The 25,643-nt window shown below is 41.6% G+C and overlaps 1 protein-coding gene across 1 annotated transcript; it reads left to right on the top strand.

The window, feature by feature from the left end:
- Window positions 1-3,123: 3,123 nt before the first annotated feature.
- On the top strand, window positions 3,124-17,217 carry LOC139014564 (oxalate decarboxylase OxdC-like). Its single transcript, XM_070421526.1, has 10 exons — window positions 3,124-3,189; window positions 4,733-4,803; window positions 6,062-6,274; window positions 6,937-7,143; window positions 10,187-10,417; window positions 11,292-11,445; window positions 13,107-13,216; window positions 13,780-13,893; window positions 15,151-15,297; window positions 16,194-17,217. Exons 2-10 carry the CDS (start codon window positions 4,741-4,743, stop codon window positions 16,326-16,328), a joined length of 1,374 nt encoding a protein of 457 aa, XP_070277627.1. The 5' UTR covers window positions 3,124-3,189; window positions 4,733-4,740; the 3' UTR covers window positions 16,329-17,217.
- Window positions 17,218-25,643: the final 8,426 nt, after the last annotated feature.

The raw sequence follows: 25,643 nt of genomic DNA on the forward strand, positions 1-25,643 counted from the left end.
GTGATTTCCCCATCTTGTTATCCGGGTACCATAAAACAATGTTTTCCTGTTTAGTTTTCCTCATGCATTTGTTAACTGGAATGAATCATTATATTGTAAAGTCTGTGAGGTCTATGAATTCCATGATTTTGGGAACCCTACCCAGCGCCTGGTCTATAGTACATTCTCATATGTCTGTGATGTCCAGTGGTCATCTGAAAGTTAAGCAATAGATAAGAAGCATTTGTGTAATGAGAACATTGGTCAGTCTTGTTACTGGTAGACATGTAAAAGGAAGTAATCAGAAAGAATTGCCCAACATTGTCTTACCAGCTTTTCCCCCTGAATGACTATAGGAGGCACACAACTTAGAGATGGGGGAGGCTGGAGAAATGTTCTTCCTGGAACAAAGACGCACCGCCTTCTCTCCCCTACCAACGTGGCAAGGAGAAAGGACCTATTTGGCTCAGTTTTTCTAAGGAAAGCACTATACTTTTGTGATTGGCTGTGTTCCAGGAAAATAAACTCAAGTCATTTAATGGAGAGTTATGTCTTAATATATATTCAGTTTATTCCTTTCATAGATATTACAACCAGCAGCTCTTAGCACTTGCCAAATTTAGTATTAGTATGCTCCTAGCCCTTGTGTTGATAAACATGTCAAAGAATAAACCTGGCAGCATACCTCAGTGAAAATAATGGCTAGAGAGGGTATAAATATGTTTGTTTTAGTTTGTGGTAAAAATAGCCCAAGTGTAAGTAAAATGGTGCAATACATTGTTACTTGTTTAAGCACGAATTTGAGATCGATGTTTTTGGTTGGCAGGTGGGCTTCCTCTACACCAGTGGTTCTCAACCTGTGGGTCGCGACCCCTTTGGGGGTCGAGCAACCCTTTCACAGGGGTCGCCTAAGACCATCGGAAAACACATATATAATTACATATTGTTTTTGTGATTAATCACTATGCTTTAATTATGTTCAATTTGTAACAATGAAAATACATCCTGCATATCAGATATTTACATTACGATTCATAACAGTAGCAAAATTACAGTTATGAAGTAGCAACGAAAATAATTTTATGGTTGGGGTTCACCACAAAATGAGGAACTGTATTAAAGGGTTGTGGCATTAGGAAGGTTGAGAACCACTGCTCTACACAGTGACTTGGGAACCAAGCCTCCTTCCCTCTGATGCAGAAACTCGAATGTCTACATTAGGGGAAGGTAAAGGGACTTGATAAGGGCAGTTTAGAAGGATATTAGTAGGATCAGGGGGTTGTCCTAATTCAGTGTCCTGTGCTCTGGGGTGGGCTGTTGGGAACATACCCAACAACTGGGTTTAGATATTTGTGATAATATTCCTTGGGTTGTCAGGAAGGGAGAATTATTCTTCCAGATGATAGCTAGAGATGGACAGCAGTAAGCAACAATTAGTCAAAGCATGTACATGTTAACTTGTCCCACCTTTAAACCCATCGGGAACAGAATGTGCCTTCCCTGGCACGTGGCAGTATTTTCAAGGCAGTATAAAAATTATTGAAATCCCCCCACGGAAATCGGCTATAGTGAATCCTACCCACCACATTACTTATCTTGCTTGGTGGTTCTGTTTTCCTTTTTAAAAAGAAACTTAAGGTTTCCCAAGGGCTCACTGGTAAATTCAGTTTCTTCGTTTCCCTTCTCGATGGGCTCTGAGTGACAGTAGGGTTTTATGCCAGAATGATGTATCCAGCTGGCAATTCTGGGCACTTTGATTACTGTAAGGGGTCGAAAGCAAGACAGGGTCTGTTCCCTACCTTAAGGGTGTGAGCTGCAAACCAGGAGATCCATCTCTCCAGGTCTTAATGAGGACCTGTGAGCAGGGCTCATATAAAAGAGGGGTATGGGCAGCTGTGAGGTCTATTTGGTGATCATATTCTTGTAAGGCTTGTTGAAATTTGGCTAGTGATATGAAGTAAATGGTGGCTTTAGTTATTTCTTCTTCAAACATTAGGTCAGAATAAAGGAAGAGTCTCCCATATAGGGCCTCAAAGGGGCTTCATTGGAGTTGAGTAGTGGGGCTGGCTCAGGTCCTTAAACAAGCGTTTCTGGTCTCATAGAAAACACTCCATTTCTGAGGGCTTTGGGGGTCGCTGGGCTGCACCACAGCGTTACATTCACACGCCCTAAAATGATTTTTGTAATTATCCTTCTTTGAGTCGTCCTGCTTCAATTCACTTTGCCCTATCTCAGTGATATTTTTTTCTTGCTTTAAAAATATTTTTTTATTGATTTCAGAGAGGAAGGCTGCCTCCTACATGCCTCCCACTGGGGATGGAGCCCACAACCCGGGCATGTGCTCTGATTGGGAATCGAACCGTGACCTCTTGGTTCATAGGTCGACGCTCAACCACTGAGCCACGCCTGCCAGACTATTTCAGTGATTTTTCAACAGTGTGCTGCAAGAATTTTTAAAAGATACAATACCTGACTATTTAGTCAGAGGCACTGACCTCTTTTCCCTTAGATGGTCAAATAAAATAAATGACAACAGCCAACGCAATAGCTGAGCAGTGTGAAAGGATCAAAATTATACCTATCTTTTTTTCATCGGCAAAAAATATATTTTTTGATGTGCCACAGAATTTTAGTAATTAGTTTACATGTGCCATGAGATGGAAAAGGTTGAACATCGCTAACTATTTGCATGTAGTATGTCAAAGGCATGAGGTTCTCCTGCAGCAGATGTAGGAAAAGCTCTGGCCGGAAGTGGGAGAGCTGGGCTTCCGTTCTGGCTCTGCAGGTGACTTTGGGGGAAATAGACTTCAATCTGCAAAGATGGAAGTACTTTACCCTGCCGCAGCATTCGTTAATTCAGTGCTAAAATGAGTCTCCGTACAGTTTGGTTGATGCTTTCCTTGTCTTGTCTTTTAAATAAACGCTAAACGTAGCTCCCAGATAATGCTGTTGACAGAGGGCTGTGCTCTCCTATTCCAAGGAAAGAGCAGCAAAACATGAAATGGAGTGAAACTTGTTTTGACAGTTCACATAGTGCCATTTGCTGATAAGACCTGAGAAACGCAGCAAACTATATGTCATTGCGTCTCAGAGAACACTCACTACGAACCACACTCCGGCCCACCGCTGCAGGAGGAGGAATAAAGAGGAAAGTGATCCCTGATGGCACCCCGATGACAAGGTGAGAAAATCACCATGCCGGCCTCACAGGTAAGCAGGGATTTTAAGTATCTTATTATCTCAAAATCAATGCCACACCTTTACATTCCAAGTCTTTGTGGGAAAGATTAAATTGATAGGATGCACTGAAGTGTCTTAGGTTTCATGAGCTATGGTAGGAAAGCCACCAAGTTAACGCCCTGGCAGGTGAACACAGAGTAACCGTGGTGCCTGAGCTGCTCAACTCAGGTAGGGTCCACACTTTTACCACACGGGGTCTGTTCCAGAGCTGCTTATGGACAAGCCCCAAATATGGAATAAAATGCAATCGACTAAGCGTGCGGCCGAGTGAAGCCGTGTTAGTCCTCAAAATGAGGACTTCAGCCCGGCTGGTGTGGCTCAGTGGTTGAGTGTCAACCTGTGAACCAAGAGGTCATGGTTAGATTCGCTGTCAGGACACATGCCCAGGTTGCAGGCTCGATTCCTTGTGGGGACCATGCAGGAGGCAGCCGATTGATGATTCTCTCTTATCACTGATGTTTCTGTCTCTCTCCCTCTCCCTCTCCCTTCCTCTCTCTGAAATCAATAAAATCATTTTTAAAATGAGGACATCAGAGAAGCCTTGCCTTTCCTTCCCACCCGAGACACAACCACTCTTCTCTACCCTGGCAGGGCCTCGCACATCTGGCATAACAGACCCCCTTCTGGGGTAATGACTTTCTTTTTTTCCTACTGGATGGTAAGCTACTCCAGGGCCTCTTCGTGTCTGGATTACAGTAGGCACGCAGCCATGTCTATGGAAGGAATAAGGGGAGGAAGACAGAAAGGAAAGAAGGACGGATGACTGCTTTGTGGATTTATAGCAGCAGTTTTCAGATTACTCAGGCCACTACTCATCCCCGGGTAATATAATGCAAATGAATTTTAAACAAATATTTAACTTTCAGCTAACAAACTATTCACTAAACCATGAAGAAAAACCAGTTACCTTATTTAGAGGCAGGCCTGCTTTGGGTAAAAAGAGATTGTGCTAGACTAAGCACCTACAGGGAGCTGCAGAGGACCGGTGTCACGGAGAAGTCTTTGCTTAAGGGTGCTTTGCTCTGACACTAAAACTAGCTGTGGGATTTGGGGGCAGTTGCCATACCTCTACAGGCCTCCATTTCCTAACCTACAACATGGGAATAATGGTAGCACCTGCTAGGATCACTAATAATTAAGTTACATAATGTATGTAAAGCACTTAGCACGCTGCCTGGCACACAGGGAGATAAGGAAATAAATGTTAGTGTTGCTATTATTACCTCTGTATGCGTCATCAATGGGCAGAGTTGGGGACCATACAGAGTATTTTATTGGCCTCTAATTTGGCAATTAATTCTAGGTGTTTTTTTTAAACCAAGATTATAGTTTAAGAGGCAGCTTCCTTATTTCATTTCCTTAACTTTCCGCTCTATATAAGCACTCCCTTACTTAAGCATCATCATCGGCTCCTCTCAGAGACATCAGGGGTCTCCCTGTGTGCTGAAGCGACATTTCTCCCTCTTTCTTTTTTGGTGAATTGCTTGCTCCCGTCTGCCAATGGACAACGCAGCATTTGAAATGCATGAAGGCACCGCACCAAATGTTTCCTATGTGGGGAAGATGAGCGCCATCCCCAGAATGGTGAGTTGGGGGCTTCCATCTTGAGATTAGTTCTCCTCCAAACCTTCCTGCAGAGCTCAGGAAAGAATCTCTTCAACCAGCTTTCCTCAGCGACCTTCCTCACCGAGGCAGCATCTCCTGCTCTCAGTATTTCCTGATTGGCCTTCTTACAATCTCTGAACTCACACCTCCTTTAGCTCTTTCGTGGCCCAACTCTCTATGAATCGTTGCTCATAGTACGAGTGAGTTATTTATTGTCCCATATAATACCCTTATGCAATGTTAAATGGAATATGTGGATAAATGATTATGCTGTACCACATATGCCATTTAAGAAGGCTAAAGTACTAAGGACGTTTGTGGTAGAGTTATTACTGATCAGAGATAGGCCTGCCTGCTCAGAGAGAAAGGTCAGGAACTCAGAGGGCAGTGGAACAAGACACCTTGGCATCGGTGCTTATGAGTATCATTTTAATGGTCAGAGAAACAAGGGCAAATTGGCCCAAAGATTAGGATGTGTTTTCTCTTGGCAGCTTTCGGTAATGTGCATGGTAAGTCACAGAAGTGATACTATTGTTTTCAGCACATATTTGTGACGTGAAACCAGGAAATAGTAACATAGAAATACATGGAAATACTGTGCTCAGACTTGGTAGATGGGTTAGTTACTCCTGTAGGGAGGGGAGTTCCATGAAGCTGTTTAAACAAAGGAGGGAGAGAAACGGAGACCTGCAGGCCAGTTCTTTGCAGGTAAGCTACTTATTCCTACGCATGTACCTGTACATGTAAATGTAGATGTATGTTCTGGAATGAAAGGAGTTCTTGGAAAATACTCTTTATAACCTATTTAATTTTTAGGTGAAGAAACTGGTAAATGAGAAAGGAGGCAATATTTTTTAAAAAATAATTCTTTATTGTTAAAAATATTACATATGTCCCCCTGCCCCAGGCCCTCACTGTTCCATCGTCTGTGTCCATGGGTTATGCATATATGCATACAAGGTCTTTGGTTGATTACCTCCCACCCACCCACCTTCCCTCGCCTTTCTTCTGAGATTCCACACTCTGTTCCATGCTTCCATGTCTCTGGACCCACTCCGTTCATCAGTTTATTTTGTTATTTAGATTCCACATATGAGTGAGACCATGTGATACTTGTCTTTCTCTGACTGAGTTATTTAACTTAGCATGTTACTCTCCATATCAGGAGGCAGTATTTTAATGCATCATGAGTAGAGAATGATGGCTTCATTTTCCCTAATTTGATCATCTCTCCTAGGAAAAGAAGAAGCAGTGGTCATTGATGAGTATTTTCCTGGTGTGTCTCTTGGCTTGCACCGTTACCACAGCAGTGGGAGTCCTGATCCTCTCCTTGGTGTATATCAACAACTCTCAGCCTCATTCGGAACCCAAACCACAAACAACAATTCCAACACTGCAAAAAGCTGTTGACCCCAAGTTCCAGTTTCTTAATCATTTACCTAAATCCAAGGTATGAATGACACACACTAGGAAAAGCATCATCTACGCTCAATGGCTATTTCAAAACAAGGTTTCCATTGTGTTTTTACTAAGCTTTGCTCTGTCTTCATGGGGAGGAATCAGGTGCGTTCTCTCTGCATGAAGGGAGAGGAGAGATAGGGAATAGGGAAAGTTGAGTTGATATTGGTTCCAGGCAGAACTTTTCTTTAATAGATAGGTAGTCCTCTCCAGTCTTCTGACTGGCTGGAGAGGAGAATTGCAGATGGACAAATAGAAAGCCTTCTTTTCTCTTGTCAAGATAGGTATTCTTTTATTTTATTCCAGAGAGAGAAAGGGAGAAGGAGAGAGAGATAGAAACATCAATGATGAGTGAGGACCATTGATTGGCTGCCTCCTGTATGCCCCCCATTGGGGATCGAGCACCAAACCCTGGCATGTGTCCTGACTGGGAATCAAACTGTGACCTCTTTGTTCATGGGTTGATGCTTAACCGCTGAACAACACCAGCTGGGCAATAGGTGTTCTTTTTATGTCTAACAGGGACTAGACAGAGAGCACAGCCTGTACCACTATGGTCATTCCTGGCGTCTTGCTGACCTATCCTTCTTTTTCCCTTTTGGAATTCCATTACTCCCCTCATCTCCACTGCCTTTCCTGTTTATGACTTTTCAGGTGTTTGAGTTCTCTGGTGGTGCAATCCAGTGGGCCCGGTACAGGAACAACATCAAAGACTATCTCAGCATCGAAGAAGAGGCCTTTGGCAGCAGCTTGAACAGCCAGAGGTCACAGATGACGCTGGGGACCCTGAGAATAAAAAGCAATGGCCTCCGTGCCCCTCACTGGCACTTTAATGCAAATGAGCATGGCTATCTCGCACAGGTATAACCAGTTTGCCCCATTCTATACTTCAGCATTTATGCTGGTGTGTTGTATCCTCAGGTTATTATTTTAGTTGTTGCAAAAGCTGCTTAAGTGATTGACAACATCCAGGCTTTGGCTAAGTATTCAGTTAGATTTGTTAGCAATGCCTTGAAACATCAACCTGTTTGTTTTAATTATTCCTTTTTAAAATGGATTTTAGAGAGAGGAAGGGAGAGGGAGAGGGATACAAACATTGATGAGAGAGAAACATCAACATTGATTGGCTGCCTCCTGCACTCCCCCTGCTGGGGATTGAACCTGCAACCCGGGCATTTGCCCTGGCTGGGAATGGAACCTCCAACCTCTTGGTGCATGGGTTGATGCTCAACCATTGAGCCACACCAGCCTGGCTGTTTTAATTATTCTTGGCATTGCTTTGAACTTCTTTCTTTAGTATGAAATCATTTTTCAGACACTGTTCTTAAAATAAGATCACTGTTCCAACCTTTGAGCCAAAGCTAAAATTGGTGGCTCGGATCTAATGATCAAAGAGAAGGCAGCTTTGCTCTAAGAAAAAAAGCAGCACTGGATGACAAACCAATTTGCAGATGTTCAGCCTGGAATCCCTAAGATCAGGCCAATTGTGGTTCAGAACTTTTGGAATTTTCTGGAAGTCAAGGGAAATAGAAAGAGTTGGAGGTGAAATGAGTGTGCTTATTTGAATTTCAAATATTTCTACATTTCAGACACTGGGGACCCAGTAGTGACTAAAGCCCCCCTAGAACTTACAGAATTTGGTCTCATCCTAATAATCTTATTAATAGGTCAGCCAATATTATGTGACATATTTCTGTTGTTGTTAATAAAACTCCTCTTTTTATTTTTGACAATTCATTCAATTTTATAGTTTACAACAAGAAGAGAGATTAGAGTTTCACCTACCTAAGATTGAATCCTTTTTTATTTCTCATAAAAGAATAGAGGCTCAGAAAGATAAAGATAAACTGTAGCTGTCGTTGTTGGCCAGACTGGGACAAAGTCCATATTTTTTGACTCCTTGTCTTTTCCACATGTGTAAAATATGTAAAAGAGGATAATCTTCAAAGGATTTTTTGGCTGAGTATTGGCAGAGTGGTAGGCAGAAAGAAAGGCAGTTAAGTGAGCTTTCCTGGAGGGGGGCCCCTAAAAAACAAAGTCCAAGCCAGAGGAATTAGTCTGGAGAATGTACCACAGATCAAAGGCTTGGGACTCAGCTCAGAAGAGTTTATGGTCTGAGCTTCTAAATGTGGGCTAGAAGGTGATCAAAAGGTACAGACTTCCAGTTATAAAGTCGATCTGGGGGATGTAATATACAGCATGGCAATTATAGTTAATAGTACAGTATTGTTTATTTGAAAGTTACTAAAAGAGTAGATCTTAAAAGTTCTCAACATTGTAAGTTCTCAAAGTTATAAAAAATTATAACTTTGTGTGGTGATGGATGTTAACCAGACTTATTATGGCGATCATTTCACAGTGTATACAATTATTGACTCTTTATGTTATACACCTGAAACTTATATAATGTTATATGTCAATCTTAGTGAAAACATATGAAATAATTCAACTAGAAAAAATAATGTGGGCCAGAATATTCTCTAGATCCCAGGAAATCTAGGGTCACTCACTCTCCTGATCAGGGTAAGGAAGCAAGCAACAGGGCATGAAGGAAATCCCTCCTCTGCACACTCACCCAGGAAGATTGCTTTTGCTTTGGAGTATCTTCATGAGAGCTTTGGGATGAGTGTTCCTGAGAGAAGTGGGGCAGTGAGGTGACTAGTGGGTGTGCCATTGGCCACCGTGCTGTCTCTGCTCTGTCTGGAGTAGTTGATGCCCCAATAGGAATAGATGCATATTTTTGCTGTTGGCTGCATGTGGACTTGGAGAGAGCTCCTTAGAGATTCACCTTTCCCCTGCATCTTTAATACCCACTGTTTACATGTCTGAACAGAGAGAACCAAGACTTCCTTTTCATTCACCCTGGTGGATGCTCCACTATGTGACCATGAGTCTCTGGTAAAACAGAAACAATGGTACCTTCTCTACCTACTTCACAGGATAATACTAAGGAACAGAGGAGAAAATGAGAGAAAGGATACAATTCTATATGAGCAGAATCAAAGTATGGTGCGGATTAAACATATAGGCTTTCCCTCAGTCCCTGGCAACCGCCATTTTACTCTCTCTTTCTAGATAATTTGATTAAATAATTTTAACTGGGTAATTTGACTAGATAGTTAAGTTTTAGAGAACTGTTACACGACATTGTATCTATAATTAATAATACTGTATTGTACACTTAAACATTTATCAAGAGGGTAGATCTCATTTTAGGTGTTCTTGCCACAATTAATAAAAAACCTGTAGACTTTAGAGCTGGACTGCTTAGGTCCAAATCCCAGCTTTGCCATCGACTAGCTGAGTAACCCTGGGCAAACGATATATTCCCTCTGGACTTAGTTTTCTCACCTGTAAAGTGGTGGTAATAATAGAAATTGCTTCACAGGGTTGATGTAAGGAACTTGAGTTAAATCAGGTAAAGTACTAAGAAGACTACCTGAACTGAACACAGTAAAAGCACTAAGTGCTAGTATTGTTAATATTATTATTATAAAAATTGTATGCAGACTTTTTCTTAACTTGAAAATACATACACAACTGTTTTCATCTACACAAACATGCATGTCTATCTAATTGCATATGAGCACACATGTGCTTGCAGTCTTTTTAAACTCTAAAGCATGTATTCTCAATGGGGGTAATATTGCCCCCAAGGGGGCATAAACTGGTTTTGGGGGGCAAAAGTACTGACTCTTTTTATGCATTAAAGTATAATATATGTATAGCACATAAGCAGTAGGTGTATATAGTGTACGGATCTATAGTATGTCTGTAGTATTAAAATTTCATGAGCTGGTGATTAGAAAGAGTCTTAAAATGTTACCTTAGGAAGGAGGTAATGGAAAAAGGTTGAGAATCGCTCTAAGGTGGTGCTGGATGTGCTTCTCTGTGTATGTTTCAGGGGACAGCATGGATCGGGGTGGTTGATGACGGTCATGTCATTACCACGTACAATGTTACAGCTGGACAAGTGATCTTCTTTCCTAAAAACACGCTTCACTGGATAAAGAACGTGGGCGATGAAGACTGCTTTTTCTTGCTCTTCTTTTCCACACATGATGAACTTCAGACGCTGGATGTTGATGATGTCTTTTTTTCTACACCCGAGGACATTGCTTCCAGGTCACTTAAGGTCTGTACTGAAAACTCATCCCAGGATGTGCGTACGCATTACACAGGCACAAAGAGAGCATGTGTGTTCGTGTGTCTAGGGCAGCCATCAATAGTGTAACAGTTGGCTAATGAACTCAAAAACATACCTTGTGTTCCCACTAAGGATATAAAACTTGTTGAAGTTGAGTGTCTATACTTTCTTTTGTGAAGGACTTCCATAGAAAACTATGATAAATTTGGTAGAAAGGTTATAATATAATTGATAAAAATTGCTATAATCTTCATCTCTGAAACGCCATAAGCTAATACAAGGAGAAGTTTGCTACAGATGATGTTGTGTTTTCTTGATCTGATGTAGAGGATCCCACCATTTTCCTGAAGAACAGCTGGTTTGGGTCTCTTCAAATATTTATGTTATCATTGGAGGGATTACTCATAAATAACACTGGGTGCAGAGGGTCAGATGTGGAGGCTGACATTGCAAATGAGTGATCAGGAGAATTGGTGATGGCCCATGACTGGCAATTGAAAGGGGCTCCATGGAAAATTTAGAAATCTGTCTAGTAAAGTCCTGAGGTCTATTTTGCAGCAGGTCCTGGTCTCATGTTATAGGGAGAAGAAATGAGTTATTAGGGAGAGTATCGGTAAACATGGAACCCATAGGAATTTTTATTGACTATAAAATACCAACACATTTAAAATCAAAATACATTGAAAACTTGGAGAATTTTCATAAATATCACAAATCAGGCTAACTGAGGTCAGCTCTTTTAACTGGGCCACTGGAAACCAGAGGGTGCCAATACCACCCTACCCTCAGCTACCTACCCTTCTGCTGCTAACATTTATAGGATGTGTCACAGATATCTTATGTCGTTTCTTATGTGTTTCAGCCTGAAGGCGGAATCAATTTTATTAGGTCATTCCACAAGCAAAAGGAGGATCAGGGCGTGAACCTCCCTCCCAACCTGGCAGACCTGGTTATGAATGCCAGTTATGCACAGTCTCCAGACAGCCTTGTGTGGAGATACTTTTATGACCTTAAAGGTATAGTATGTTATTTTATGAAGCCTTCTTATTTAAATATTTATATAGGTGACGATATAGGTGTATTGGACTGAGATGTATTTTTTTTTTTTTTTTTTTACAATGGGTCACAGTCAAGAGAAGTTTGAAAAAAACATTTTTCAACAGAGTAAGAAATGTGAAAAAAGGCCTGGAAGTAAAAGAGATCATGGCAAAAGATTTCAAAGTGTGAGGGTGTGTGTTGGAGCTGTGGGAGGGGATTATAGGAGAAGCTGATGAGAGAGGAGGGGTCCAATTATGTAGGTTATTTTGCAAATGAGTTTATACTTTATCTTGATGGAAAAGAAGAGCAATTAGGGTTTTTTAAATAGAAGAGTGACACAATAATATATATATATATTTATTTATTTATTTACTAGAGGCCCGATGCACAAAATTTGTGCAAGGGCCTTGGCCCCGGACCCGCCTGATGTGGCCGTGGCTGCAGGGCCTCTGTCGCCTCTGCCTCAGACCCCTGCCAGCTGTGGCTTTGTCTGGAAGGAAGGATGTCTGGAAGGACGTCCGGTCTAATTAGCATATTATACTTTTATTATTATAGATTTATTTATTTATTTGAGATATAGCTGATATACATTATATGAGTTTCAGGTGTACAACATAATGATTTGATATTTGTATATATTGAGAAATGATCACAATAAGTCAGTTAATATTGTCACCATCACACAGAACTCTTTCTTGTAGTGAGAACTGTCAAGCAACTTTCAAATATGCAAAACAATATTAGTAACCATAGTTGCCATGTTGTGCATCACATCCCCATGATTTATTTATTTTATAACTGGAAGTCTGTACCTTTGACTTCCTTCACCCATTCAATCTGTTCTCTGTATCTATAAGCTTTTTTTTTTTTTTAGATTTCACATTTGAATGAGATCATGTTGTTATATGTCCTTCTTGGATTTATTTCACTTTGCATAATGCCATTGAGGTCTATCCAGTCACAAATGGCAAGGTTTCTTATTTTTTTTTTTTATGGCTGAACAGTGTTCCATTGCATATCTGTACAACATCTGCTTTATCCATTCACTAGTCAATGGACACTTAGGTTGTTTTCATATCTTGGCTATTGTAAATAATGCTGCAGTGAACATAGGGGTGCAGATATCTTTCTGAGTTAGTGTTAGTTTTGTGACTTGAAGTGATGGCCAATCCTGCTGGATTGTGGAGAATGGATTGGAAGGGCCACTGAGAGGCAGGGAGATGAGGCAGGGACTCCCCAGTCCCTCAGATAGGGGTGATGCTGGCCTGCACTCTGACAGATGTGATAGGGAGAGAACTGTTATGAAGCAAAGAGACTTTAAAGAGATGGGGCTGACAGGACGTAGGTGACTGACTTGAAGAGCAGGGTTGGTACTTCGGATGACTCTCAAGTTTCCTAGTCAGGTCCCCTGAGTTGAACTGTCTGCCTGAAAGAGGCCACTGTTTGTTAGGAATTTCAGGAGAGCTTGGGAGGTAGGATAGTACCTGAGCACATCCGGTCAATATCTTGGGGGCACATAGGATCTGGTGTCAGCAGTTCCCACCACATACGTTTTGGTGACTATAGAAGAGCTATGTCCTTGATAGTATGATTTTGAAGTATTTTATCATATTTTGTTTTTAAACCTCATCTGACTCAGGTTCAAAAGAGTATCGATTTCCAGGAGGAATAATACAGCTGGCACAGTATTGGAAAAATGAAAGTGGACTAAGCAATAATGAAAAAATTTTCAGTAGATTCCTGAATCAGGTAATTGAGAAAAATATTTTAATCATTATTAACATGGATGAAATAAAATATTTAGGTTGGATTCAGCATTCTTTTGGACAAAAAGAAAAAGAAAGATGTAGTCAAACATTGGTTGATTTGATCAGTGTACACTATTAATTGAGGACTCAGTGTGGATTTGGGAACTTAATTTTTTGGCATTGATAGTTACATTAACGAAAAGACTGGGTGCTTGTGAAATATCGCTTTTCATTTGTTTTAAATGCTGTATTGCATAATGACCAATAGGGCAGCTATGGTTTTAAATTTCCTGATTCAAATCTCAGATCTGTCACTGTGTGACTCTCGGTAAACTACTCAACCAACCTAGATTTTAATTTCATCACTCATAAACTGGGGAGACTAATACTACCAACCTTACAAAACTGTTATAAGGAACAAGTAAGATAATAAATGTAAAGGACATAAAAAATTGCATGTTTTGGTGAGGGCTTCATAAATATTAATTATAATTAAATTAATGGCTATGTTGCTGAGTAGGATGTTGGCTAACTAACTGGATTTCATTGTTCTTTTTTTTTAAGCATCAAAATGCCCTCACTTTGTGTACACTCAGGATTTACAACAATGGATTGAGACAGCCTCATTTCCATTTTAATGCCAATGAAATGGGATATGTGATAAGTGGATGTGCAAAGGTAATTTTTCTGTGAACAGCTTTTTAAAAAAACTTTCCTTTTAATGCAGAAAGGAGCAAATGGGAGGTGTTTCTTTATTTTGGTTCAGTTTTTGGTAACATCGAAGGGCTGGGTGCTAATGCCTTTCTGGGCACAGTTTTTAGAGGATACCGTGCAGGCTCTGGGGAACAGCGTCCACGTCTTAGCGTGAAGAGAGGCTGCGAACATTTCAGAAATGATACAGAGTTATCCCTCATGGTGGAGGGTCTGAAACACCTGCTTACGTTTCAGAGTTTTGCGTTCTCAGGTAATGCAAGGGTTTAATGTTCTGCCTTTGGAGAATGTGAAGTGACTCTTTGCTTCTCAGTATAATGTGAGTCAGGGTGGCTGGGGAGTGTGAAATGTTGGTAGAGTGGCCGCAGGTCCCAGTCTACCCAGGTGAAACTATTAACAGCACCCCCTTTCACTCTTCAGAGAGTCTTGATTTGGATGATCAATTATATGGTTACCTAGTAAAAGCCAAACTGAGTCGCCTGTTACCATAGTGATTTGGTTCTGGACTTTCATAGGGCTCCTTGGGGAAACCTACATGGTATACACAGGTAAAATGGCCTTTTCTAGCCTGTACCTGTCTCAATCTTGACAGAAAGACTCAAACAAGACTGCACTTCACCTATTATATCATTCGTAGCAGAAGTTTTGTTGTATGTTTTTGGAGGTGAAGGCTTTAATAAATTGGAAAAAGGCGTTGTAATCATTCACAAATTATATTTCAAGAACAGATTTTATTTCTGGTGTGCTTGTGTGCGTGCATTTGTGTGCACATTTAATCTCTACCTCTTTTAGGGAAGACTGTTAGGATGCTGCTCTCCTAAAGGCTGCATTTTTCCAAACAAGTAGAGAGGAAGGCAGGGGAGTAAAACACTCAAATTTAAATCCTTTGCCTAATTAGGTAATTATGTAAGGGTAATTTATAACCCTTAATTAGAACATGGTGATTGAGGCTCTTTTTGCATGTTGTTCTGCAGTATTGAACTTGCTAATGGCATTTTGAGGAACATTTCCTTAAATAGAGTATCTTTTGATTTTTGTGGGACTACCTCTTGGAAATAGGAGATTTTATGCAAAGGATGGTCTCTGTCTTCTGCCGTTTACTCTTTCTAATAAGTCTCTTTAAAGTCACAGGCTTTTATTCATCTGATTTTCACTATTAATACTTATCCTTAATGAATATTTGATTTTATTTGCTTCACTTCAAGATATTCTTTTCTTCCTTAGGTGGGCATTATTAATACTCAGGGTACCACAGAGTTTGATATTCACGTTGGCGATGTGATATTTTTCCCTATTGGAACCCAGCATTACATCAAGAATGCATGCGATGAGGATTTGCTTTTCATTCTTGCCTTCAGCACCAGAGACCAGGTGAGAATAAACTCACTTAAGAGAGATGAGTAAGTGCTGGGGATGGGCAGAACACTCTGCTAAACAACGTATCTGGACCATAGGAGGCCCTCAGTCAATGTGTGTTGAATGAGTGCATAAATAAATAAATTGGCAGAGCCAATGTGAAAAGAGGAGAATCAAGTAATCTTTTTATTTGGTTATAAAGGGATTCAATATATCACCTCCCCTCTTAATTTCCCAAGTTCTGAACCAAGAACAAAAGACCAAAGAGTCATATATAGAGATCCATGATGTAATTTTTCTTTCTAATAAAGCAGATATTAGAGAATGTGACTAATATCTTGGGAAGGTGGGTTTCTAATATTAATGTCTGGAACTGGATTGGCTTCTTCAAGTTGAGGCAGGCCCTGTATGCCTTGTGGCATAAAGAAACTGGGCATGCTCTTTGAAGCTTTGCAGCTCCCAAGCATAAAGGAGTAAGCTAAACTGAGCATGCCCAGTTTATCCATCTAGTTAGTCTCTGGCTGTGGAGCAGGAGGTCCACTCACTTGGTGGACAGATTCACCTCCATCCTGTGCCTCAGGGCATGGTGCTCTGAGAAGTTCTGGCACTAGTCCCTGCTGACAGGAAGACAGAGAGTCCTGTTCCCTCCTCGAAGGGAACTATCTCTCAGGAGGATGGAGAAAGCTTCCGCTGCCCCCGCACATGTAGCCACCAGTCAGACTTTCCTGGTTCTCAGAGTTGAAAAGGTGAGCTCCCCATGGCAAGGGAAGACCAGGCACACAAGGTGAGCATTGGCAGGAATTTGTAGCTGGGGAGTCACACAGCCAAGTATTCGCCGTTCTGAGGCTGTAAGGTGTCTGTAGGAACCCGAGTAGCTCGGTGCTGATGCTTCTTTTGTTTTCCATTGTCAGCTACAAACCCTTGACATGGACGACTATTTCCAGGCCACAGCAGACCACATCCTGGCCCAGCTTTTCTTCAAGAAACAAAGTGAGTTTAAGAAGATCGCCAAATTCAAGGAGGACCAGGCAATCAACCTGCCTTAGGCTTGCTGATGAGTTCATGTCTGTTCTTCATTTGTTATCATTGTTTTTAAAGAAGGACTTGCCTAAGGAACCTGGAGCTCTTCACACAGTGGAAGGGGGGACGCGGGTGTGAAGCAGCCCGGTGGGCTCACTTAGCTGACAGCGATTGCGGACAGTTCATGTGTTGTCTGTGCAGATTAGTAGGTCCACAGAGGACACCCCCAATAGATTACATTATATTTTTGTATGGATTTTAGTATGTGTGTATATATTTGTTTTTCTCTTTTTTACTTCAAATTTATTACTCCAAATGAAAAGCCATTCCTTTAATTCACATCAGTAAATCTTAGTACCATGCATGTATTTTTTTTTTATTAATCACTCATGGACAAGGACAACAGTGTGATGATGATGGAAGGTGGGGGAAGAGGGGAGGCAGTGGGCAGAGGTGGAAGAGGGCATAGAGGGGATAAATGGCGATTGGAAAAAACACGAAAAACTTTTCTGTAAAAAATACCCTTACCCCCCCTCCCCAGACAAAGGGACTTGATCACCATCAGGGAGGAGGAACATGCTTGGGAAGGTGCAGGGAATAGCACAGGGCAATGGGTGTATGGAAGGAGGATGTAAGATAGAGGGAAATAGTCATAAGAGGTAAACGCAGAGACAGATTTTTATGTACAAACTAGAGGCCTGATGTAGGAAATTTGAGCAAGTGTAGGCCTTCCTTCCCCCAGCTGCCAGCAACAGCTTCCCTCCGGCACCCGGGACCCAGGCTTCCCTCGCAGCCCCAGCTTCATCCGGAAGGACGTCTGGAAGGATGTGCAGTCTAATTAGCATATTACACTTTTATTATTATAGATTTTGTTTTGAGAATTCCTTCATATATTATAAACCAGTTCATATTCTATTTTCTTGTATCAGGAAGTATTGCATCAGGTTACTGTGTGATCATTTAATAAAGATTCTATGCATCTTTATATATATTTTTTGCCATTGTAATTTTAAATGAAATCTGTTCTTACAGTTTTATGTATTTGAAGCATTATTGGATTTCCTCTATGCATCCTTAAAATATGATTAGGAATCCAATTCACTATGTACTTTTAAAAAATCTTAAAAATAAAAATCTAATGGAAACAATTTAATTGGAATATTGTTGGTATTTTATGGGAAGATATGTTAACTTTCATATGGCTGTTCTAATTTCAGTCCTTTTCCTCTTTTTGGAATGCCAATTTCTGTTTTTTATACAATTTTTTTTCTCTAGGGCAACCCATTAAAAATCAAGTGCTTTTAGGCTTTTTGGTATACCTACTTTATTTATTACCAAATCAATACATTGAAGAGTGAATTGCCAGTCACACTGATTATTTGCTGCTCCTCATTCAGGCAAAAACCAGACATTTGACTAAAAATCTCTTTTAAAACGGAACAAATTGAACTCACCTTCACCATTTTGTTTTTTTAATTTTTTATTTATTTTTGGTTAATCCTCAACTGAGGATATTTTTCCATTGATCTTTTAGAGGGAGAGGAAGGGAGGGGAAAGATAGACAGAAACATCGATGTGAGAGAAACACATTGATTGGTTGCCTCCTGCACGCACCCCAGCCAGGGACCAGGTTGGGAAGGTGCCTGCAACCACAGTATGTACCCTTGACCCGAATTGAACATGACCCTTTGGTCCGCAGGCCAACACTCTAGCCCTGAAGCCAAACAGGCTAGGGCCTTCACCATTTTATACACACATTTGATTCATTTGAAACATTTTATGAATTGTACATAAAATGTTTTAAAAAATATTTAAAGAACTGTCTTTCAATAATAGCTTTGAATAATTGAATGGCATGAATCAATTTAAATTTAAATAGAGGAACCCCAGGGTAGGAAACACAGCCCCTGACCCTGAATGTTCCTTATTGCTTCTAAGTAGTAGAAGATGGTTATGAAAGCTTCTTTGTTCACACTCTCTCACACTTTTCTGAGAAGGGTACTTTTTATCACCCAACTGATTAGGAAAAGAAATATAGTTACTGTTACTGATTAACTTGCTTCCCAACGACCCTAATTTCTCAATGCTTGAAAATGATTCAGCATTATAATACTACTAGAGGTCTGATGCACAAAATTCTTGCAAGGGGCTCGGGCCTCACAGCCCCGGCTGCCTCGGTTGGTCCTCGCAGTCCTGGCTTCATCTGGAAGGTCTTCCGGATGGTTGTTCTGCTGTTCAGTCTAATTAGCATATTAGCTCTTTATTATATAGGATTGCTTTAAAAAATTAAAAAAGAAAGGGGGGGGGGTGAAGCTGCACCAATTTGTGCTTTTGAATTGCACATAAATTGCTCACAGAAACATTGATCAGTTGCCTTACTTACATGCCCCAACCAGGGAGGAACCTGCAACCTGGTTATGTGCCATGACTGGGAATGGAACCTGTGACTTTTGGGTGTATGGGACGACACCCCCACCAACTGAGCCACACTGGCCAGGGCACATTTTAACCCTTTTTAAGTTTACAATTCAGTGGCATTAACTACATTCATATTGTTGTGTAGTCATTGCCATCATCCATCTCTAGAACTTTTTTCATCATCCCAAACAGTTAGTGATCATGTACCCATTGATCACTAACTGCCCATTCCTCTCTGCTCCCAGCTCCTGGTAACCTCTATTCTACTTTCTGCCTCTATAAATTTGTCTGTTCTAGGTACCTCGTATAAGTGGAATCATATAATATTACTCATTGTGTTTATGGGGTTCTTGCTCACTTTAAAAAAACAACAACTGTGCCTTTACTATGCACTTAGCATTGTGCTAAGATAGACAAAAAAATGTAAGATGTGTCCTCAGAGAAGTTTTAATGTAAATGTTTCTTATTCAGTTCTGTATTTCTCTTCCCTCCCCACCCCTTCCCAGGATGAATTCAGCCCTAATTGTGAGTTTTCAAAAGAAGGTGTTTTGTTTTGTTTTTCATTTAGATTATGTTAGGGAGTCCATAGTAACAAATAACGAAAAAAAAAATTAAAGAGGTTAGTCTATATTATTCTCTCATATTTCCTGAGAAGGCAGCACACAACCCCTTCAGTGATTTTCATCCAGTGTCTTAACAGTCCTTTGTCCTCAAATGTTTCATGACTCTCATAAAATTTCTTTTAACCTACTTTTGTCTGGGGTGGGACTTCATTCTAGTCTCCGAAGTTTAAACATCCAGATAAGAGTGTTTGAATTCTGGTGTTTTTTTTTTTTAATATTAACAAGAAACCCCAAATGGCCTCAACAGGTGTCCTACACATCTCTTATCTTGGCCCATTGATGCCCAACTTAATTTTCCTGGCAACAGATCTATCATTTTATTATTTTATTCACATTCTTCCCTGTTGAAAGGAAGTATGCTTCAATGTGCAGGTTCAATGGGACCTGACCAATTCGTATCACCTCCACTGCCGCTCTCTTGGTCAAAGCCACATGTTGCTCCTGTCTTGTTTCAGGAGCTGATAAACTTTGCTTTCTTTATGCCTTTGCAACCCACTTTCAGGCTATTCTTAAAGAAGCCAGAGGGATGCTTTTTATACATCATATCATTATATGATTGGAATCATTATAAATCATTCTTCAACACTCCAGTGGCTCCTCCCCATTTTGCTCAGAGAAGTAATAAGATCTGCTCCGTCCGTCTCCCCGCCCCCAATAACCCACCCCTCTTGCCACACCCAAGTCACACCCTCCAAAGCCTCCACCCATGCCCTTGCCTGACCTTCCTCTTTCATGGTCACCCTCTCCATGCCTCAGTCCCATAACATCTCTTGGCTTCATCTTTAATACTCTTTTTTCCTTTTTTTTACTTTTTTTTTTAAATCTTTATTGTTCAGATTATTACATTTGTTCCTCTTTTTTCCCCCCATAACTCCCCTCCTTCCAGCTCCCACCCCACCCTCCACCCTCACTCCTCACCCACTGAGTTCATCCATAGGTGCATGATTTTTGTCCAGTCACTTCCCGCATCTCCCACACCCCTTTTCCTCCAAGAATAGTCAGTCTATTCCCTTTCTATGTCCCTGATTCATTATAGTCACCAGTTCATTCTGTACATCAGGTTATTTATTTACTTGATTCTTAGATTCATTTGTTGATAGATGCATATTTGTTGTTCATAATTTGTATCTTTACCTTTTTCTTCTTCTTCCTCTTCTTAAAGGATACCTTTCAGCATTTCATATAATACTGGTTTGGCGGTGATGAACTCCTTTAGTTTTTCCTTATCTGTGAAGCTCTTTATCTGACCTTCAATTCTGAATGATAGCTTTGCTGGATAAAGTAATCTTGGTTGTAGGTTCTTGGTATTCAGCACTTTGAATATTTCTTGCCATTCCCTTCTGGCCTGCAAAGTTTCTGTTGAGAAATCAGCTGACAGTCATATGGGTATTCCCTTGTAGGTAATTGAGCCTCTTTCTCTTGCTGCTTTTAAGATTTTCTCTTTGTCTTTTGCTCTTGGCATTTTAATGATGATGTGTCTTGGTGTGGTCCTCTTTGGACTCCTTTTGTTTGGGGTTCTCTGCGCTTCTTGGACCTGTAAGTCCATTTCTTTCTCCAGGTGGGGGAAGTTTTCTGCCATAATTTCTTGAAATAGGTTTTCAATATCTTGCTGTCTCTCATCTTCTGGCACTCCAATGACTCTGATATTAGTCCGCTTAAAGCTGTCCCAGAGGCTCCTTACACTATCTTCACACTTTCGGATTCTTTTTTCATTTTGCTTTTCCAATTGGGTGTTTTTTGTCGAATCTTTGATTTGATTCTTGTGCTCCTCTGGTCTGCTATTGGGTATAATATTCTATATTTCAGTCCGTGTATGCTTACTTTCTAATTTCTTTATCGTAGCATCGAGGGTCTCATTAGTTTTCGTGAGGCTCTGCACAAATTTATGGCAAGCCCTCAAAATTGCGATTCTTAGCTCCATATCCTCCATTTCTGTCATGTTTTTTTGTCTCCGCATCTTTTATGCTTTCTTGGTGCACCCCCTTGTGGTCTCTGTGCGCAGTCTTGTTCTAGCCAAGCCTTAATTGTTGTAGTTAACACTAGAGGGATTTGACCACCAGGCCAACTGGCTGTGGAAATCAGCTGTGGGAAAACTTCAGTCCTCAGGGGAGGCACTAGTCCAGCCCTTGCCTGAGGCTATCGGCAAATGGCTGTGCACAGGGTTTGGGCGGGACGGGCTCAACAGGGCGGGGGGAGGGAGCAGCTATGGCCGCTCTCAGTCCGTCCCCAGGGGCTCTGCCTCTCTGTCCCAGCAATCGCTGCAAACCTCGGAGGGGCCGTAGCCAGACAGTCCCCCTTCTCCCGTTTGAGTCTGGGTCCCTAGAGACTTGCCCGGATCTGTAGCCCAGAGTCTGAGACTCGCTCCTGATTGAAAACGACAATCACGCCCTCAGCCGCCAGCCGGCTTTGCGCTCGCACCCTCACCACCGCACCGCCGTACCTTTAAATTTTCCACACTGCGCCTCCGCTGAGCGTCGGAATGCTGTTGTTTTTGCTTCTAGTTGAAGAGACTCTCCTCAGCCAGCCTTCCCGTGGTTCTGGTTGATGTCCGCTCCGACTTTTAGTTGTATTTTTGAAGTGGTTGTCCACGGCGGCAGTCTCCGGTGTTTACCTATGCCGCCATCTTCGATTCCCCATCTTTAATACTCTTGCATCTGGACACTCCACTGCCGCCACACCAGGCTCCCCTGAGCCTCGGACTCCCTTGGCGTGCTTCTGCATTAGGGCATCTGACTGGTGGTTCTTCTGCCTGGACCACTTCAACCGGATTTCTAACTCCCTCCCACCTTTGCCCCAGGACCCATGGGGACGTGGAGAAAGGGAGGCATCCCAGCCGCTTCAAAAGTCACTTTCTCAATAATCACCTTGGCTAAAATGGAAAAACACCTGCCACCCACACATGTCCCTCCACCCTCATGCCCCTCCACCCCACTTGTCACTCCTCACCCATTCTTGCATGTGAATATGCATAGGAATACTAGTATTTCTAGATGCCCACTGGCTGGGGGAACTGTTTGGAACCCTCCCACCGCTGGGAGTGTTCTCGCTGCTGGAACTGTGCACGGGAAACCCCATTGCGCTGGCGTTTGCCCTGGCTGGAGGCAGGGAGGCCGCGGGGAGGCCGCAGGGCCCAGAGGGAGTTCCTTTAAAGAACCCGGTCAGAGCCCTGGCACCCTTCTCAGAGAGTCCGGGGAAGCTGAAAGCCCCTGAGCGGGAGGAGGCTGTGGGGCTGGCGGGGCCTAAAGAGCTTGTTCCCAGGATGAGAACTGGTTCTGCGCAAGAGCTGGATCCGCAGCGCTGCACCTGTCCCTCCGGGGGCGAGGGGCCTGCTGGGCGGCCAGGACCCATGGGGACGTGGAGAAAGGGAGGCATCCCAGCCGCTTCAGAGAGGTCCCAAGAGCACGGCCCACAGGGATTCCAGCCCTGGCGGATCGCAGGACACGTAGTAGCTGCCAACACAGGCATGAAAACAAGCGATGCGGCGCGGATAACCTCATTCGTGTGTTTTTTTAACGTTAGGTTCAAGGTAACACTTTTTTGCTGTTGTTTGTTTTTTCCAGGCTATTGCCCAACCCCATCCAGAAAGATGCTACTAATTTACATTCTCACCAACGTGGGCTAATTTGTTACTCCCAACCCTCGATAACACTGCATTACCACTAAAAAAATCTTTGCCAATCCCACAGGCAAAACATGATATATTATTACTGCTTCAATGTCGGTAGCTTTGATTGCTATTGAGGATGAACATCTTTTTTACCTCCTGATGGGTAATTTGTGGGTTTTGCTTTCAGGGATTGCCCTTTGTTTATTTATTTATTTTTTAAATTGTCAAATTATGAAAGAGCTTCAGGAGTTAACCACAGCGTTACACATTGCACCCGGTTTACTTTTTATCTTTTTCACGGTGTCTTTCTGGTCACGTGAAAGTTTTAAACGGTTAGATAGTCAATGGTGTTGACCTTTTCTTTTATGAGATCTAGTTTTGTTGTCTTTCTCAGAAAAGTGTCACTCACCACTCCTAACATGAATATTTATATTTCTTCTAAGTGTTCTATGATTTGATCACATTGAAATATTTATGTAATCTGGGATTATTCAGGTTGAATGTGTGCTGTAATTCTCCACCCTTCTCAGTGTGCACCCCGTCTCTGCAACGTGACCCTGCAGATCTGCCCATGAAGAGGTGGAATCTGTTTCCCCACCTCTTCAGTCTGGGCTGGCCTTGTGACTTCTTTGTCTGGTGGAATGGAGTGGGAGTGACAATGTGCCATTTCCAGGACTAGACTTAATAGGCCCTTCACACTTGTTCTCGTGGAGCCCTACTGGGCCACCGTGTGAACAAGCCTGCTGGGTGAGGAGATGCATGTGGCCTGTTGCTCTCCATCACTCTGGCTGACAGCAAGCCACCTCCCAGAGGTGTGAGTAAGGTTATCGCAAATCAGCTCGTCCCTACCCAAGATATCAGCGGCGTGATAGCTGATAGCAGCAGACACATGAATGAGCCCACCCTACACCAGAAAAAGAGCTGCTGTGGTGAATTTAGCCCAAATTGCTGACCCACAGTGACATGAACTAAATAAATGGTGGTTATTTGCAAGTCCCTAAGGTTTGGAGCGAGCCCTGCTGGGAATCCCATTTTGTTTTTTCAAGGGTTGGCATGTGGTCTAACATTGTAACTGAATATTCAGTTCATCTTTCTGCTGCTGATTTGAAATGTCACTTGTCCAAATATATTGTCTTGGTTCTGCCTCTGGGTTCTCCATTATGTCCTATTGGTTTGCCCGTCCTTTTGTGTAATAGCCTTGTTCAGTGATATGTTTCAATATCTGGAAGGAGAGGTCTCACTTCATTACTCTTTTCTCCTACAATTCTTAGTTATTCTCGTATTTTTATTCTTCCTGAAGAACTTGGTGTTCTTTTTCCATATTTCAAAAGAATATGTATGTTGAGCTTTTGATTGGGTGGTATTAAACATATAATTTGAAAAGTATTGACATTTTAAAAACATTAAGGTGTCTAGAAACACAATATTTTGAATCATTTAGGTCATATTTTATATATTTCAGCATTTTATAGTTTCCTCATGTGGTTTTCTCAGATTTCTTATTTAAATAATTTTTATATTTTAAATTTTATATTAAAAAGGGATATTTTTATTATATATTATAGCTGATTGTTGTTGATATTTAGGAAAACTGCTGACCTCGCTATATTAATTTTGTGACTGACCATTTTCCTGAAATTTGTATTTTAAGAAAATGCTTAAAGTTGTTTTTTTCAGCTATGTACATCGTCTGATTGCAAATGCTATTCTTTCCAATATTTTCTCCCTCTATTTTGTTGTTGCATCTTATTGTTTTGGCTCACACTTAGAGAATAATGTTAAAGAACAGTGTTGACAGGTGCACCCTGTTCTCAATCTTGCTGGTATTGTTTTCTTTAAACAATTAGTAACTCTTTGAGAGCAGGGTCTATGTTTGTCCTTTTATTCTTTCTCCCGTGATACTTAGCATATCGCCTTGCCTATTTTTAACATTAAACAAATATTTGGTAATAGACACTTATTGTAGACCTTCCTTGTATCAGACATAGTACTAGGAACTGGGTGTCCATAAGGTTCCTGACTTCAGGGATCTTTTTGTCCATTCATATTTGTATGGGCTTTGAAGTTGGGTAGAACTAGGCCCTAACCCTGGCTTTGTGTCTTACCAGTTGTGGGACTTTGGAAATGTACATCACTTTTCTAAATTTCAGTTTTATCCTCCTGAAAATCTGGAAATTAATAATAACCCTCTCATGAGTTTGTTGGGAAGATTGGAAATATATGTATAAAAGCACAGGGAAGGAGTTCTGAAGGAACCCATGGCATTGGAGCCGCTGGCTCTGTATTTTGATGACATTTGGTGCCTGGGATGTTGAACCGGAATCTAGATCTGACACTGAAGCCACCCTGCCTCTAGGCGCCAGGTGGCGCTCGTGCACCACCAGAGAAGTTCTGCAAATGCCTCTGTCTGAAGTTTCTGTTCTGCAAAGGGGAAAGCTGCGGCTCTAGGTGAAGTTCTGCAACAGATTCGTTTCCTAAAGACTCCTGGGTCATAGCTCCAGTCTCCAAAGAAGGGTTTATTTAATATACATGCACACCCAGGTCAGGCTGCAGTGAAGGCGAAATCCTCTTCATGTGAAGGCAGTAACACTGTCATTTCTTGCTTGGTCTTTGTGCCTTTTAAACAGCTTCCTTCCAGTGAAAGAAAAGGCCAGAGGAAAGGCGGGGAAAGGAAGATAGAGAGAGGGTATTAT

The sequence above is a fragment of the Myotis yumanensis genome, unplaced genomic scaffold, assembly GCF_028538775.1.
Source record: "Myotis yumanensis isolate MYYU_CA2020_CCGP unplaced genomic scaffold, mMyoYum1.0.hap1 SCAF_7, whole genome shotgun sequence".
Lineage (NCBI taxonomy): Eukaryota > Metazoa > Chordata > Mammalia > Chiroptera > Vespertilionidae > Myotis > Myotis yumanensis.

What these genes read in the sequence shown, in the direction of transcription:
- LOC139014564 (XM_070421526.1), top strand. Translation starts at nt 4,741, where the DNA reads ATGCATGAAGGCACCGCACCAAATGTTTCCTATGTGGGGAAGATGAGC. An exon ending in ATACTTTTATGACCTTAAAG is followed by an intron (nt 11,446 to 13,106) that starts GTATAGTATGTT and finishes CATCTGACTCAG; the next exon opens with GTTCAAAAGAGTATCGATTT. An exon ending in CCTTCAGCACCAGAGACCAG is followed by an intron (nt 15,298 to 16,193) that starts GTGAGAATAAAC and finishes TTCCATTGTCAG; the next exon opens with CTACAAACCCTTGACATGGA.